We start from the raw sequence: 12,437 nt of genomic DNA on the forward strand, positions 1-12,437 counted from the left end.
TAGCACAGGTAGGGAGAGACCCCAGGAGGGTCTTTGGCTGTGTTACAAGAGAGCTGGAAGAGCAGGGGGCTCCCAGAAGTGCCCTGCCAGGCCTAGGGGTCCCCCAGCCGGGGCTGGCGTGTCCCCCTGGCCTGGAGCAGACCTGGTCCCTTGGTGCAGCCCGTCGTGCTGCAGAAGAGCCCAGCGAGGGCTCTGGCTGGCAGGCTGTGACTTCCCACGAGCGCGGCCGTCCTGCCTGCCGGCGGGCAGCCACCAGGAGCCTGTTACCAGCAATTAGCTGCAAATGGCTTCCCAGCCTGGCTGCTGGCCTGCCTGAGCGCTTGGAGCCAATGCTTCTCTGGGGCACAGCATCTTTCAGAGGAGCATCTGATGCCCTGTCTGAGAGGCATGAAGCAGCGAGGAAAACAACTCTGCAGGAGAAATAAGGGGTGAAAATGCCATGGGGATTTCACAAGGATCCATTGCCGCAGCCAAGGTCTGGCTGGGTTTTGGACCTGCGCACATCAGCCACAACCTCAGCTGCTGTTGTCACTTCATGGGCTGGGAGCTCTCCTGGAGAAGGACAACACCGAGTTGAGACCTGAACTGTACCTGTCAGGTACGTGCGCAGGTAAAATGATTTCCAGAGCTTGTCCCAGGTGCACAAGTGTTTGAGATGTCCACACAGGCCCCACCATGCCCAGCAAAGCTGGCCATAAACCGGTGGGCCACTAGGTGGACTCGTAATAAACCAAAATTGCATGACACAGAGCTCGCTGACCGTCCTCCACATCCTTGCGAAGAACCTCGTCAAAGCAGATGCACTGCCAGCAGCATGCATCCAACTGGCCACTACCTGGTCACCAGATGTTGGCCAAAACATGGTGAACAGACCTTACTTCTCACAAAACTTTTTGCCAGCTCCCTGGGAGGGCTGACCCTTCAGGATAGGTGAACCAGGAGTGTGGGGACAAGCACTTGCTCCCCAAGCCAGACTGCTGATAGCAATGATATCAAAACAGTCAGGCTGGAAGTCTGCACGGCTGTAGGACAGACATCAAGGCATCACTAAGCTTGCTTTTGCCAGCCGGGCTAGTGACCACATCTAAGCCAGAAAATTTCACCCGGTGTTGCAAAACAGATCTGCAAGAGCGGAGCAACCGATATTTCCAGCAGGACTCTTGACATCAGCTTTCCCTTACCCCCCAGTAGCCCAGCTGGTCGGGATCACCGATGGCTGGATAAAGGAGATCTGCCTCTCCTGCCAGGATCAAACAGGTTCAATTAGCACGGGCTGCTCTGGGACAATCCTGCTGGCAGGGACCAGCTGTCTCAATGCAGCTGTCAATGATGTGAGCCACCCACTGCACCCCACATTCCTCCCTGGGGGTGGTGCCCACTGCATGCCCACCTTGTCCCATCCCACTGTGGGGACGCCAGAGCAGCAGCTGCAAAGGGCGAGCGAGTGAGCAATGCCCAGGGGCAGGTGGGTGAGCCCTGGGTCTGCAGTGAGGCTTGGGGACCCGGGACAGGGATGTCCCCCCAACGCCACTGCTTCCTCCTGCCCCAGCTCCCTAAGGTGGGACCATTTCTGTACTGATAACCGCTCCAGAGCCCCCATGCTCAGGGTCAGGGCAGTCCCAGTATGGCTCGGGGCAGAGCAGAACCCGCTCCAGACATCTCCATCTCATGAAGGGCCAAGATATGAAGTGTGTCCTTCAGGACCTTGGGAGCAGGACCTCCTCCTGCAAGCGGGGACCAGAGGGTGTCCCCACCTGGCCCAGCTCCCCTGCAAGCATCTCCTGGGCCGGGTGGTCCCAGCGGGGATGAGCTGACATGTCTTCTCTCTGCAGAGCGGCGCTCCTGAGACGCGCATGGATGGTGTCGCATCCCCGCCCCCCCGAGAGGAGCAGCGAGCCTGGTCGTCTGGAGCATGGAGAGGCAGGAGTGCGGGGCGCAGGCCTGGGGCAGACCCCAAAGGTGCGTGCGGGAAGGCGCGTGGGGTGGGACATCACCTGGGGGTGCCTGCTTTCACCAGCCGGTGACAAAGAGTATTGGGCATTGGCAATGCTGGCCGAGTGTGTGTGCGATGGGTTTTGGCAGAGAGAGTTGATAAAAACTGGGGGAGTCATGGGGTTTTGGATCCGGCAGGGGTCTGGCAGGATCTCTTTGCTCTGCCGGACTTGGGCAACTCTTCCCTGAAAGTGGCACAGGAGCCGGGTGGAGGGCCAGGTGGCCACCAAGGTCCTGGCATCGGCTTGTGCGCTCCTCTCCTGCGCTGCAGCCCAGAGCAGCAGCGCCGGCTCCTTGCCCGAGCAGGGCTGGGGCACATGCTGCATCCTCGCCACTCGGCCGGGACAGGCTCAGCAGCCACCCACCACCCACTCCCACCCTGAGGGAGGTCCCAGAAGAAGCTAGGTCCCTGCCCAGGTGATTTCAATGTTTAAGGACTTGAATTTCAACCTTAAATCTCATTTGTAGCCTCAGTCCCATGGCTTTTGCCACGGGTTTTATGCAACTCCTAGAGCATCATTGGAAGGAGGCCATTCATCAATTACAGATGATTTTCTAGAAGGAGATTGCACCTACCCCAAGGTGTCATCACTGTGAGAGAGAAATAGCTGGCTGGTTATTGGGTGATCAGCTCATCTGGAGCAGCCTCCCAAGGCACAGCATGATTACAGTCTGTAATCTTTTTTGGGGGAAACACCAGGCTTAGGGGCTCTGTAATCTGGCAGGTGAAGGCAAAGCAGAGCTGGGGGAAGGAGGTTGATGCCAGGGCAGGCACAAGGGGAAAAGCCAAGCAGGGATGCTGCCGGGGTTGAAGGCAGAACGAGACCCTGGGGAGAACAGGCCAGGGTGCCAGGACGCTGCAGGGGCTTCCCTCTGCCGTACGGGCATCTGCACCACCACGGACAAACACTGGCAGCTGCAAAAACTGCTGCCTGAGCTGGCCCAGGCCCTTATGTTCCTGGAAGGAGCCCACCTTGGTGGGAGGGCTGGAGTTTTTCTTATTTTTCATGTGAACAGTAAAACTTTTGCCCCATCCACCTGCTCCAGCCCTGTACCTGGGAGGGGGGAGGCCCAGGGATGCGCGGCGTACCCTGAGGATTTGCAAGTGAGCACCCATGTGGGAATGGGAATGGACTGGGAAACTGGGATGATTTTGCTGGAGGGGAAGGACCTGAGCACCCAGAGCAGCCGAGCCCCGCACCCTTCCCACCTGCCTGGAACAGCAGCCTCAGGCATGGGCTTTATAAAAGAGCAGCATGTGAGAAAAAAGGCATAAGCTTGGTGTCCCAGTGGTGCTACACCCTCTTTGGCCAGGACTGGAGGCAAATCCAAGGCAAGCTGACAAATGTGGGTGTTTTTGCCTCTTTTGAGGTGGGGAATCCAAAGCAGGAGGTACATCAGGCTGTCCACGGGACCTGCACCACGGGGACTCGGAAAGCTCGGCTCCTGCTGCTCCGCAGATGCCGTGGGGGGCTGACATTGCCAGGATGGGAAGGTATCTTTAGACCAGTGCCTCCCGCAGGGAAGGATGCTGTGAGGGTTCAAACCAGCATCGCCCGCTTCAGCTCTCACCTCCAGCCCCTGGCACGGCTGCTCATGGGCATCCTCGCTGCCCGCGCAGGGAGGTGCTCTCTCTCTCCCGGCCCGGCAGGGCAGGAGCTCCCAGCTCCCAGCCCGGCCGTACCCGTGGCTGTTTCTCTGCTCTGTTCTCCTGCCAGCCATGTCCTGTGGCTCCACTTGCTCATCACCTCCACAGCAGTGCCACTGGGCTGCTGGTGCCTCATCCCAGCTGGGCTCTTTGGGTTGCCCACGGTTCCTGGTGCCACAACGTCAATACTTTTATCTTGACTGCTAATACATTTTCTTTCTCCTGCTCTGCAAGCATCATCTTGCTAGCAGTCCAAGGGAGAGCTATCAGCCTCCTCTTCCACCCCAGGACATTTTTTTTCTTGGCAGCCTCTTCTGCCATCGCTGCTCACGTAGCCAAACCTCAACTCCTGCCTCAGAAATGAGGGTGCTCCAGGCACAAGGCGGGGACGTGGTACACAGAGGGCCCCTCTGAGGGCGAGCTGCCCTTTGCCTCCACCAGCAATCAGTGTAGGACCTCACACTTCAGGGTATTTCTATTTGTCCTCCAGTTTCAAAAAGGTTTTTTAATAAAACCGAAATTCGGCACCACTTACGACCTTGCAGGGTCCTTTTAAATCGCAGCCAAAGGTTGAACAGCACCATCTAGTGCACTTCATCCCGAAAGTGTCCGCGCCGGAGGGACGCCAGCTCTCACCCACGCACATCTCTGCTGTTAGAAGGGTACGCTGGATGCTAACAGCCCACCAGCCATCAAACATCAGCGCCGGGTCAGGCCTGCCTTGCTTTGGGGAAGCCGGTGAGTCACTATTAAGAGGAGAATAATTTGAGATTAATATTCTTAGTGCTGAAGCTGAACCGAGCGCTCTCAGCCTCTGCAGAAGTGATGCTGGAAGGCTTGCAGCTCCCAAGCCAGCCTGGCAGGGAACTGATGGTGCTAGCAGAAAACCTCCCTTTGCAGGTCTGAGAGATGGGAACGAAGGGCTTGCAGGGAAGCTCTGCAAATCACACCATGCAACTGTTGCGTGCACAGTGTCAGGCTGCTTGGATACGGTCCCAGGCCCTTTAGACCAAAGGCTGAAAGCAGTTCCTATATCACTAGCATTTGCTGGCTCTTCCAGGCAGAAATGAATGTGTGCACCAGAAGCCGGGAAGCGTACGGCATCCCAGGCTTGCACGGGGACCAGCCTCAGCTGCAGGCTGACGCCAGGTCTGCACCAAAACACCACTAGCATCTCAGCTGTGGCAGTTTTGGGGAGGTATAAGGCAGGGCGATGCTACCAAACGATGAAGAAGGGAGGAATGATCTGGTTTCATTCATTGGCCTCTATCCTCTGTCAAAAGACCTTGCAGGCTGATTCCTCCCCCATGTAGACCAGGGATGCTCAGTTTGGTTTTTCACCTGTTTGATGTCCCTAGGTAAATCTGGAAGTAGCTGATGTTGTCCCCTGGCAAAGTGCAAGGACTGGGCTCCTTGGCGTGGGCGAACCGAGGTGTGAAAGGCAGGGAGGGGCTCCAGAGGGAGCCCATGGCTCTCCCAGCCCCATTCAGCCCTGCTAGAGGACCAGAAAACGGCAAGGCACCGGGAGGGCTTGTCATCAGCCTGCGGGAAATTCGCCTCTTCCAGCCCACAAAGGGGCAGCTGCCTTTGCTGGACAGGGCAGCGCTGGCTCCGCGTTCTCAGGGCACGAGAACAGAGCGCGCACAGTGATCCTGTGCCGCTGGAAGGGACCCACTGGCTGGGCTGGAGCTGGCTCCTCACCCCGGGCTGTGTCCCCTGGGCCGGGGGAGTGCGGCTGGGAGCTGGTGGGTGCAAGAGAAGCCCCCAGCGCTTCTCACTGCCCCAGGTCCAGCCTGGCCCCGAGGAGCAGTAAGCAGCCCTGGGGCACGCCAGGCCCCAGCACTTCAGCCACTTGCATCCTGGTGCACCCAAACTCCTCACCAACCCCACCTCGATCCCCCCTTGCCACGGAGAAACCTGTCTCCGGTTTCTCATGCAAACTCAGTGCGGGCCATGAAACCTTGCTGGGCCTTTCTCTGGGAGATGAAAAGCTCTCTAATGCCTGATCATCTCTCACCCATGAAGCTGCTTAAACGCTATAATCGAGGCATCTCTGGGGCTCCTTTGAACTAGCTAAGGAGGCTGCGGTTCTCAGGTATCCCCCTGCAAAGCAGGGGTCAGTTTTAACTCATCTCCACCGTCTCTCTAATTTCTCAGCGACCTTTCTGAAACGCAGACGCTGGTACCCCTCCTGCTGTAGCACCCAGCCCAGCCCCATCCCGGCCAGGACATCCCCCATGGGGTTCCCGCTGCTCTCGCCCCATCCCTCCTGCTTCCTAACCTCGCCCCGAGCCCGTCCTTGGCAGAGCATGGGTTTCCAGCAGAAGGGACCTGTGCTCAGCGGAGGGATCCTTTCGCAGCTGCTCGCATTCAACCACGTTTTATTTGCCCAGGACTCAGCTTATGAAGTTTTCTACAGCTGTCTTGACCTCGTCCGTGTCTCCTGCCCCTCTCATTTCCCTGGCCCCGGCGTTTTTCTCAGCAGGGCTTTTTAATCTATTTCTAGACCATTGATGGAAATGCTGAATAGCACTGGGCTTCCCATCCAACCCCCGGACACCCACTGAGAGCATTCCCATTCTGCAGGGATTCCCCATTGATGGCTGTCGGTTTGCCAGCTCCCAGTCCCTTTAAGGTGTCTCTCTTGATGTTGTATTGTGCTAATTTTTAATCAGAATACTATATGGATTAAGTCACATGGCTGAACGGAGTCCAGGTCTATTATTTCTATGCCATAACCTTTATCAGCCAAACTTGTAATCTCTTCAAAGGATGACATCAGAGTTTGACAAGAGCTATTTTCCAGAAACCAGGCTGATTGCATTAATTATATTCCCATCCTTTAATTCTTTACCAGCTGAATCCCACATCAGCTTTTCTAGTATTATGCCCGAGATCAGTGTTGCACTGCTACATGTAAATCAGCTCCGAGCATCGTTCACATGAAAGAGCGCAAGGAGCTGCACCATCCTGCCGGGCTCTGCACTGGGGCGGGAAGGGGAGCGCCGCTGCTCGGGCTGGACTTCTGTGTGTTTCAGAAAGCTGGAAAAAAACATTGTACCTTTCTGAAAGTGTTCCCTAAATGCACGGAAACAGGTACATGCAGTATAATAATTGCATCAAAAAATGGAAACCATCCCTATCGGAAATCTTTGTGAGTCGTTTCTGATATTTAGACGATTGCCTCGGGGCTTGCTTGCGTGTTCAGCTTTTGGGATGGTACCTAGGGGTCTGCCTGGCTCCGTCCCAGGGCTCTGAGTCTATCATCGCTTTCCAGGGAAGAAGCAGGCTTTGCATTTCCCCGTCGCGCTACTCTCGTTTGGTCTCTGCATCTGGTCATCTCCTCTTCCTTCCCGCAATGTCCCCCATCACTCTGGGACAGCACTGCAGTCTCAGTGCTGGGGTACCCCGCCTGGCCAGAAGCTCCGTCCCGGGGTAAGACACGCTCCGTCCCGGGGTAAGACACGCTCCCCACCGCCTTTGTGGGGAGTCTCCATGTTGTTTGACCCATTTCAGTCCATACAGTGCCACCTCTTGGCGAGTCCCCTCATTTCTCCCCGCCGCAGAATTGCCCTGCTCGGAGAAGCAGGACACATGCTGCGGTTTCTAAACCACCTCTGGTTGTTCGTGGAGGCAAGAGACGCTGGTGGAGCAGCCACTGCGCTCCTCCATCCCTTGCCCGCTGGTGTGTGCTCTCTCCTGGGCAGAGCCTGGCTGAAGACGTTGCTGTTGCATCCTGGACAGAGCACTACAGGCCCCCGGTGGCTTTGAGGCCGGCTGCCTTTTCCCGGCCGAGCCGAGCCAGCTCCTCCGCCAGGCCTTGGAGGTTCCCAAAGCGTGACCCTCTCCCGGGCCGTCCCCTGCCCAGGATGCTCGGAGCTCTGCTGGCTCCTCTTAGCCACAGCCCTGGAGCTGCTCAGCCCTTGACCGCGGCGCCAGCCCATCGGGGCTCTGCTGGGGCGCCGCTCCCCGGCCCGGACCCTCGGCCATGTGCCCGGGGCTCCGCGGGACTCGAGGCCTCCTCGGGCGGGCAGCGGCCCTCTGCCTCCCCGCCGGCCCGGCTGCGAGCGCGGGGCTGCGGGCTCCCCCGCCGGCCCGGCCGCCGCCACCCCCGGGCCCCCGGGCCCCTGTGCCCCAGCGCCGCCTCCCCCGGGCCGGGCCGGGCCCGCTCCGCCCCCGCGGCCGGCCGCCGGCGCGGGCCGCCGGTCCCGCAGTACCGTCCGGGGGCGCGGGGGGCGCGGCTGAGCCGCTCTCCCCGGCGCTGGGAGGCAGCGGCGCAGGCGGAGCGGAGCGGTGCGGGGCTCGCTGCTGCTCTCTCCCTGTCGCCGCCACAAGCCAGCGGCCGCGGCCATGGGCGTCCCGGGCCGCCCGCTTTGTGCCGCCGCCGCCCCGCCGCCGCCCGCCGCCCCGGGCCGCCGCTGCTGAGCCGCATGGGCCGGGCCCCGCGCCGCCGCCGCCGCCGCTGCTGCTCCGTGCGGGTGAGTGAGTGAGCGGGGAGGCGGCCCCGAGCCCAGGCCCTGCGCCGAGGCCGCGCCGGAGGCCGCCGCCGGGCGGGAGGCGCGGGGCCGCGCCGGGCGCCGCCGAGCCGGCGCTAGGCCGCCCTGGGCGCGGGGGGGGGCGGGCGCCTGCCGGCGGCCCCGGTCGGGCCGCGCCGCGGAGGGCGAGCGGGGCCGGGGGCGGGGGCGGCGGCGGCGGCGGCGGGGGGCCCGCCCGGGTCGCCTCCCCCGAAGTTGCCCGGGGGCGGCGGGGGGCCCCCGCTCGGCGCCCTGTCAGCGCCGGGGCTGCCCGCGGAGCCCGCCCCGGCCCGCCGCCTCCCGCCGGGCAACTTGGGGCGGCGGGGGCCCGGGCGGGCCGGGGGCGAGGCTGCCTCTGGCAGGGGCCGCGAGGCGGGGGGTCCCCCCTGCGCGGAGAGGGGCGGCCGGGGCGCCTGGCTCGTCCCCGCCGGCCCCGGCCGGCGCTCGCCCGCTCTCGGCGGGCACCCCGCGGGGCTCCCCCCGGCCGGGGCGAGGAGCGAGCGCCGCCTCGCCGCAACAATGCCCGGCATGGCTGTGGGGCCGCTGCCCCGAGGGGGTCGCCGGCACCCAGGCGGGGGGGAACCGGGGCCCTTCAGCAGGGCGATGGGTGCGAGCCCAGCGCTCGCATCCGTAACCCAGGTGAAAACGACCCAAAACGGCAGCACGCTGCGAAAAACCGGCCCCGTTCCCTGGTGCCAGGGCAGCGGCTGCGCGCTCCGGGCAGCTTGGACGGGGCGTGAGGGCGGCTGCATGGCGCAGGTCGGGCACACGGGGCCTGGCCGCGCTCGCCGGCCGCTCCTGGGCTCGCTGGGGTTATTTCGCGACACGCAGGTGGGCTGTAAGGACAGGCACGGCACAGGCGGCCCTTCTTGGTTGAGCCAATGGTGGGAAAACGGCAAAGCATCCCCAGGGCATGTTCGTTGGAGTGGGGTGAGCTTTGAGAGGGAGGCCGAGCTAAAACGTGGCCTCCCTGCTATATTTTCGCGTGCCATTGAGTCAAGCCAGCGCAAGGAGTAATTCGTCGGGCGGCTGGTGCTTTGCGGTACTGGGGGCTTTGAGGCTGATGCTGTTTTGTAAAACAAGACTTTTGCTGCTGTCTTTAAATCACGAAGTTACCTTGTTGAGCGGTGGATGTCGCGGCCCAGGGATTGTCCTTGCCCTCCTTCCCCGCAGCTCCCGTCCTCCATATTGACTCGTTGCCCTTCTTTAAAAACATTGTACTTGATCAGATTCCCATCTCGAGATGGTTTTCTCACCTTGCTTTGATGACGTGAAATTTTCCCTGGCTCGTAGCATGCAATGTTGTTAGCGTAAATGAACCTTTTCTCAATGGCCTGTCTACCAAAGCCAGTGCCAGAGCTGGGCTCCTGTGCTAACATGCCCATTTGCAGCAAGAATGCAGTCCAGATGCCCAAAATATTGGGGTCAACGATGCATCTGGATTCCCCTAGAGGTAGACGAGGCGACGTAGTGTATTTCTAAAATGCAGAGATTTGCGAGGAATGTGGCGCTGGTATGTCACTTGAGCGTACAAAAGCCACCTGTGTTTGATTAAGGTGCGGTCTCGCTTTTGGGACTAACTGGATATTCTTTCAAAATATTTCTCACAGTCCTTAAATTCCTGTTCGGGGATGAGAATTTGCTAGAATTTGCCACATAAAAACGTCCTGCCTTAGTATGACCTGGTGCATGTGCTGTCCAGGTGGGCTGTGTAGAGGAGTTAATGGCAGCAGAGAATACAGCATGTGTCCTGTGGCACCGGGTGGTACCCGAGTGTAGATCTCTTGTTCGTGGGGACTGCCAGATCCCAGGGTCCTGTAAAACCACCAGTGTTGTGAAATTGGCCACCGTTTTAGCGTAGCACCAGCCGTATCAGTGATGCCGAATGCTGGATGTAAAGTTTTGGGATATTCTATAACTGTCATTTTTAGAGGGTGCCTGGTTTGAGCCCAGTTCTGTGCTCTCTGAAGTTGCCGAGAGCTTTGCCATTGATTCTGTTGAAAAAGACGCATTAATACAGTAACCGTGGAGAGCAGAAGTAGTGGTTTGTAATCACAGAGTGTTTATATACAGTGATACTTATTTTTTTTCTCATCTGTTTCAGCCGAACAAACTTGTTCACCTTGGAACAACAGATATTGGTGATTTGAGATTTGAGTTCATACCCCACTGTTCCTGCGCAAGCAAGGACCAGAAAAATGAATATCCAGGGGAAAGGCTTCCCCTTGGACCTCGGAGGAAGCTTCACTGAAGATGCTCCGAGGCCACCGGTTCCTGGTGAGGAGGGGGAACTCGTGTCCACGGATCCCAGGCCAGTTAGCCACGGTTTCTACTCGGGTAAAAGCGATGTGGTTAGAAATGAGACGTCCACGGCAACACCAAGGCGCTCCGATTTGGATTTGGGGTACGAGCCTGAGGGGAGTGCTTCGCCAACTCCACCCTACCTGAAGTGGGCCGAGTCACTGCACTCCTTGCTGGATGATCAAGACGGTATCAACCTCTTCAGGACTTTCCTGAAACAGGAGGACTGCGCGGATCTGCTGGACTTCTGGTTTGCCTGCAGTGGCTTCAGGAAGCTGGAGCCGTGCACGTCTAATGAGGAAAAAAGGCTCAAGCTGGCAAAAGCCATTTACAAAAAATACATCCTCGACAACAATGGCATTGTGTCCCGGCAGATCAAACCGGCCACAAAAAGCTTCATCAAAGACTGCGTTGTGAAACTGCAGATTGACCCTGACATGTTTGACCAGGCCCAAACAGAGATTCAGTGCATGATAGAAGACAATACCTACCCTTTGTTCCTTAAGTCGGATATTTATTTGGAATACACAAGGACAGGTGGGGAAAGCCCGAAAATTTATAGCGATCCAAGCTCGGGGTCTGGGACAGGTAAAGGGCTACCCGGTTATCTGCCGACTCTGAACGAGGACGAGGAGTGGAAATGTGACCAAGAGGCCGAGCCAGAGGCCAGCAGGGACTCGGCACCTTCCAGCAGGCTCACGCAGAAGCTGCTTCTGGAGACGGCCACCCAGCGTGCCACCTCGGCTCGGCGCTACAGCGAGGGGAGGGAGTTCAGGTAGGTGAGCGCCGGGGCAGCGTCCCCTCTGCGGGTGCCTCCAGGGAATGGATCAGGGAGCCGCCACGGGGGCGATGGAAAGCTTTGGAGGACCTTGAGTGGTGGGGAGCATCCACATCGGTACAGGATAGTGTCATGCAGGCACTTTGGTGGAATGCAAAGCTTTATTTGAAAGTAGTCACAGGTTATTTTAAGGGTGTCTTTGGTCGTTCCTGTCTGGTTGCCCCAAATCATCCCTGCAGCACGTTCCTTCCCCAGGGAAACTGCTGCTGGACGTGGCCTGGAGGCAGGTAGGGCTTGGCGGGCAGTGCAGAGCCGTGGGCAGTCCTCATGCATATGCAGGGAATCAAGCGAGCTTCAGGTTCAGGTTGGCCGTAGCCTGCACCGGCAGCAGGTCAATGTTCAGTTACAGAAAGGCAGGCAAGTACAGCTCGTGGTAAAACTTCTTGTAAATACACCAGGAAATTGTTGTGATGAGCCAGAACTGGAGGCTGCAGGAAGCTTGCAGGGGATACCCTCACCTCTGTAATGTTATATGGGTCATACAGGGATGCAAATGGTGCTGCTTTGCACACAAAGATTCCCAGCACTGAATTCTAGCGGTGTCAAAGTCAGAATCGCTGAATCCAGTTAAAACCGTTCCGGGCTGCAGCTCTTCCCTTCATCAAAGTAATTGCTGTTTTTTTTTAACTGGAGGAGTTGCACAGTTTTGCAGCCTGTTTTTTTTCTGGGTCCCCCACCCACTTCCAGCCAACATAGATTTTGAAACTTGCTGAGAGCTCAGTTAAAATTCCAGACAATTAACTTAGCAGGGAGCTCTCTGGGATCAATAAGTGTGTGTGTGTCTAACCCTTGCTGAATCAACAGAACCCGGCCAGAACACATTCCTACTTTTTTTTTTTTTTTTTTAAATAAAATCTCCTTGTTTTAAGACCTGCTTAGGCTAAAATATGACGCTTTGTGAAGATTACGAAATGAAGTAGCTGAACTGTCCTCTTCAAAGCCGTCTGCCTTATGAAAAGCATTTCTGTGTTTAATCTCCCTCGGCCGTCCCTTTAGGCTGGCAGCTGGAAACGCATCCCGCCCCGCGCAAGGTCTCGGCGCCTTTCAGCTGGCGAAATGTTTTCGGTTTGATTCTTGTTTTCTTATAGATTTTGAGGAGGGGATGTTGCATGTGAAACTCTTGGGGGGGGAAAAAAAAAAGGAA

General features: G+C 58.2%; 1 protein-coding gene across 6 annotated transcripts in view; it reads left to right on the forward strand.

Moving 5' to 3' along the window:
• The first annotated feature begins 459 nt into the window (after positions 1 to 459).
• The window catches only part of AXIN1 (axin 1), an 82,416-nt gene continuing 70,438 nt past the window's right edge, over positions 460 to 12,437 (forward strand). For 2 of the 6 annotated variants that reach the window (XR_015698828.1, XM_087732159.1), the window contains exons 1-2: positions 4,232 to 4,378; positions 10,259 to 11,230. Coding sequence is in view for 5 of the 6 variants with exons in the window: in XM_087732159.1 (XP_087588285.1) it covers positions 10,353 to 11,230 (878 nt within the window). In the remaining variant the exon portion in view is untranslated. Of the gene's footprint in view, positions 599 to 1,832; positions 1,960 to 4,228; positions 4,379 to 7,892; positions 8,119 to 10,258; positions 11,231 to 12,437 lie in introns of those variants that run through there. The other 4 variants (XM_087732160.1, XM_087732163.1, XM_009477247.2 and 1 more) reach the window with 4 other exon arrangements.

The sequence above is a fragment of the Nipponia nippon genome, unplaced genomic scaffold (genome assembly GCF_047370975.1).
Source record: "Nipponia nippon isolate SJK-2023a ecotype South Korea unplaced genomic scaffold, ASM4737097v1 scaffold_5, whole genome shotgun sequence".
In the NCBI taxonomy this organism is placed as follows: Eukaryota; Metazoa; Chordata; class Aves; order Pelecaniformes; family Threskiornithidae; genus Nipponia; species Nipponia nippon.